The sequence below is a fragment of the Anomalospiza imberbis genome, unplaced genomic scaffold (assembly GCF_031753505.1).
Source record: "Anomalospiza imberbis isolate Cuckoo-Finch-1a 21T00152 unplaced genomic scaffold, ASM3175350v1 scaffold_430, whole genome shotgun sequence".
Classification (NCBI taxonomy): Eukaryota; Metazoa; Chordata; class Aves; order Passeriformes; family Viduidae; genus Anomalospiza; species Anomalospiza imberbis.
In genome coordinates this window covers 52,969-56,920 of record NW_027100040.1, presented here as the reverse complement: position 1 = coordinate 56,920, position 3,952 = coordinate 52,969, and the positions used below count along the sequence as shown (strand labels likewise).

At 61.5% G+C, this 3,952-nt stretch overlaps 1 protein-coding gene across 1 annotated transcript; it reads right to left on the bottom strand.

Annotated features, from left to right (window-relative positions):
• Positions 1-224: 224 nt before the first annotated feature.
• LOC137466785 (uncharacterized) lies at positions 225-3,113 on the bottom strand. Its single transcript, XM_068178447.1, has 8 exons — positions 2,980-3,113; positions 2,336-2,400; positions 2,077-2,226; positions 1,745-1,893; positions 1,275-1,422; positions 842-1,029; positions 614-752; positions 225-339 (listed from the first exon to the last, which is right to left on the bottom strand). The coding sequence occupies exons 1-7, from the start codon at positions 3,098-3,100 to the stop codon at positions 647-649; spliced, it is 927 nt and encodes a 308-aa protein (XP_068034548.1). The 5' UTR covers positions 3,101-3,113; the 3' UTR covers positions 225-339; positions 614-646.
• Positions 3,114-3,952: the final 839 nt, after the last annotated feature.

Below are 3,952 nucleotides of genomic sequence, written 5' to 3'. Positions count from 1 at the left end.
TTTGCAGGATTCTCTTAGCACCGCATTCACTCAAGTTCAGGCACTCAAGAACCTGAAAGGCACAAGGCAGTGACAGGGGACCTGGCCGGTAAGAGCCCGGAACAGCACAGGGCTGGGCCCAGGCAGCAGCGCAGGGCGCGGGCACTGTCCCAGGCAGCTGCGGCTACGAGAGGGCAGAGAGCTGGGAGGCAGCTGAGCGAGGCAGCGCTGGCCATCAGACTCACCTCCACAAGGAACGCCAGGGCGGGCAGTTCCCAGCGTGGCTCCTGTGTGCTGAGCAGCCGGAGCAGGTCGCGAGCGATCCTTGAGCACAAGGGGATGGAGACACAGGACATCTCCCTGGCAGGAGAAAAAGAAACCAAGACTTTGGGCCGGGGGACAAACCTCTCCCAGGACTGACTCACAGAGGTCTGGCCTTTGCCCAGCATCCTGTAAGCGCCCTGGGCTATTTGGGAGGTGGCTCCTTGTGGGCACCCTCCTCTCCCAGCCTTTTCCAGTCGGCTTGGCTGTTCCTCGGTGACAAGGCCCTCTGGCCCACGACCACGGGGACTGTGTGGGGCACCCTGGGCACTGAGCACAAATGTCAGAGGCAGTGGGGAGAAGGGGGTCTCACCTGGCCAGCAGACCCACGGCATAGTGGTGGGTGTCAGCACACAGCAGCGTGTCCCAGCCACACTTGCGTTCTATTGCCACCACCACATCCTCGTGCTGCATTTGGCAGAGCAGGGACTTCAGGGTTCCGCACTGCAAACCTGCATGCAGAGCAAAGCCCAGGTCACGCTGGGAGCACTGGCTCCTGCCCTGGGCACCTGGCAGGGACAGGAGGACTGGCATGGAGCACCTGTTGGGGTTGGTGGCAAGGCCGTATTGCTGCTGGCATCCCTTCCAGAAGGTATCGACCTCCGCTGGCACATCCAACGTGCTGAAGAACACTTGGAAGAGCAGATGCACAAAGAGGTGGGGGAAATACACGGTCACTACATGTGGGACACAGGGCACCTGGAGGATCTTCCACATCACCACAGTTGCCTGCAAAGGACAGAGCAGCCCGAGACAGTGCTCAGTGCCGAGGTGTCCGTGTGGCAGGGCCCGAGCATGGGAGGGAGAGGCTCGGAGAGACACAGGGGGAGCACCAGGCCTGGTGGCCCTGAAGCTGCCCCGAGGCCAGGTTTCAGCCCAGCGCCTGAGGCAGGGAGATGCAGTGGGGGAAGGAGGATGCAGAGCTGCTGGACAGGTGGCCTTGGGGCCAGCAAAGACCAGTGTCAGAAACTCACAGCCAGGACAAAGACACCCGTTTTGTCCCCATCAGAGGTGCACGTGCTGTGCTCTGGCCAGCTCCCCAGCACATCGAGGAGTATCAGCTGCGCCGGCTCCGCAGTCCTGGGTGAGCACATGATGCTCTTCCACATGGTCAAAGCAGCTCTGTGGGGTCAGAGCTCTGTCTCAGAGGAGTCTGGGACACAGCACCGTGGCCTGGGTGGCAGCGGGGAGCTGAGCTGGCTGCCAGCCCTGCCTCTGCCCACTGCCCCTCGCCAGCAGCACCCAGACAGCCCAGCCCTGTGGGGACAGGTCCCTGAGGGCCAGCGAGGAAGCATGGCAGAAGGCTCGGGGGCTGACGTGCCAGGGCTGGCAAAGGGAGCAGCCAGAGGGCCCTGGAACTCTCTGTTGGTCAGACACCTGGGACAGGCTGTACAGGCTGATGGGCTGGGGAGCCCTGAGCCCTCTGGGCAGGTGGGCCCCATACCTGTCACAGGATGGGGCCACACGCAGGAGTGTCATTACTACGTCAGCAGGCTGCTCTTTGGTGAGATCCAGCAGGGCCCTGTTCAGCCTGTGCTCAGCAAACTGATTGGCCATGAGCCACTGGTGGATGTACCTCACCATGGCAGGCACCTGGAGAAGGCATGGGGAGACTTGGAAAGCTGCCAGAGGGAGGAATGTCCCCAGCTTCCCCAGAGAAGTGCTTCCCTTGCCACCCCACTGCCATGGCCTCACAGGCTTCCAGTGAGCAGCAGGCGTGACTTGGGAGGCCAAGCAATTCCTGGGAGGATCAAAGCCTGGCCACAGGCTGCTTACTTGCTTTGGATTGCAAAACCCCTCCTCTACGAGCATATCCAGCAGGGCAGAACAGGTCTTGGTTTTGAAGATGTGTGAATATGCTCTGAGCCCTGTGCCCACGGTGCCGGTCTCTTCCTCCCGAATCCTCTTGATGAATTTGCAAACCAGCTGTAGGAGAAGGGCAGGAAGCCAGGGATGTTCCACAGAATGCTCCAAGCGCGGTGCTCGGCTGAGCAGTGACAGCAGGCCCAGCCCAGGTGGGGATGGCTGCAGGTACCTGCGCTGTTCTGCGGAAGAGGCCACGGGTGCGTTCCTGCTCTTGTGTGCGGTCCACGGCTGCATCTGGCAAAGAGCGAGCGCAGCCTGAGCTGAGGGGCTGCGGGAGAGGCTGGAGAACACAGCCCAGCCCTGCGCTCCCCAGGCAGGAACAGCCCCGGGATGTCCCAAGGGATGGAGCACGGCTCTGGGGTGTCTGTCCTGGCCCCTATTCCGTCCTGTCCATGGGCATGTCCCCAGGGGATGGGATGGGATGGGATGGGATGGGATGGGATGGGGTGGGATGGGATGGGATGGGATGGGATGGGATGGGATGGGATGGGATGGGATGGGATGCGATGGGATGCGATGGGATGCGATGGGATGCAATGGGATGCAATGGGATGCAATGGGATGGGATGGGATGGGATGGGATGGGATGCAATGGGATGCAATGGGATGCAATGGGATGCAATGGGATGCAATGGGATGCAATGGGATGGGATGCAATGGGATGGGATGCAATGGGATGGGATGCAATGGGATGGGATGCAATGGGATGCAATAGGATGCAATGGGATGCAATAGGATGCAATGGGATGGGATGTGGCCAAGCTGGCTGCAGCCACGAGCCCTGCAGCCCAGCAGCCCAGCTCTGCCACTCACCCTCCTGCAGAGGCTTGAACCGCACCACCTCTTCAGTCTCCTGTGCTGGGCCAGCTCCAGGGCCTTCTTCCTCTTCCTCCACCCAGGCCAGCTTGGGCACTCTCGGGGATCTCTGCTCCATGTCAGTGACTGGATTTGTGACGACTCACAGGAGAGATGTCTCAGAAATCTCTGAGTCAGCAAGGCCTGCAGTCGTGCCTGGAAGGCACCTTCAAGAGAGAAGCCTCAGGAAGGCTACAGGACAGCAAGTCCTGCACTCTGGTCTCAAGGGCTCCTTGCCACAAGGACAGGAGACTCCTGTCAAGGATTGTGGTCTGGCCTCGAGGGCACTGGTGGCAGGGATGGGAGATGCCTCTGGGGCACCAAGTCCCACGGTCTGCCCTCGAGGACACCTGCAGAAGAGAAGCCTTGGGAAGGCTACGGGTCACCAAGTCCTGTGGTCTGGCCTCGAGGTCAGCTGCAGGAATAGCACCTCGGAAAAGCTCTGGGTCAGACACGAACGAGTGTGCTGTGCGGGGGCTCCTCACGGCACCGCTCTGTCCCGTCCTGTCCCGTCGCGTGCTCCGAGCACTGTGGTGTGGCCTTGTCACCGCCAGCTCCTATGTCACCCCGTGTCACAAAGGGCCCTTGGACACGCTGTCCCGTTCCATGCCACGGTGACCATGCTGCACCATGTCACAAAGGGCCCCTCCACACACTGCCCCCTGCCCTGGGGCCACCCCCAGCCCACCCAAAGTGGCTCAGGTTGGAAGGAATCCCTCACCCCAAGTGTCTAAGACAGCCCGACAGGATCTTTAGGAGTGGCTGAAACCATCAGCAAACGCTGCCCTGCTCTGCGGGCTCAGGGCAGCAGAAGGAGGCCCCAGGGCTGACGACGCAGCTGCGCTGGGAAGGGCATGGGGCCTTCCACAGAAGCTGGCACGGCCTCCTTGGGACACGTCCTGGCTGGTGGCCATCCTAAGCGTGGCCGTGT

Bases quoted from the DNA above. Each gene is read 5' to 3' on its own strand.
- LOC137466785 (XM_068178447.1), bottom strand. From the start codon at position 3,100: ATGGAGCAGAGATCCCCGAGAGTGCCCAAGCTGGCCTGGGTGGAGGAA. The intron at 1,423-1,744 runs GTATGGGGCCCA...CTGACCCCACAG, and splicing joins GTGGCCCCATCCTGTGACAG to AGCTGCTTTGACCATGTGGA. The intron at 1,030-1,274 runs GTGAGTTTCTGA...TGTCCTTTGCAG, and splicing joins CGGGTGTCTTTGTCCTGGCT to GCAACTGTGGTGATGTGGAA.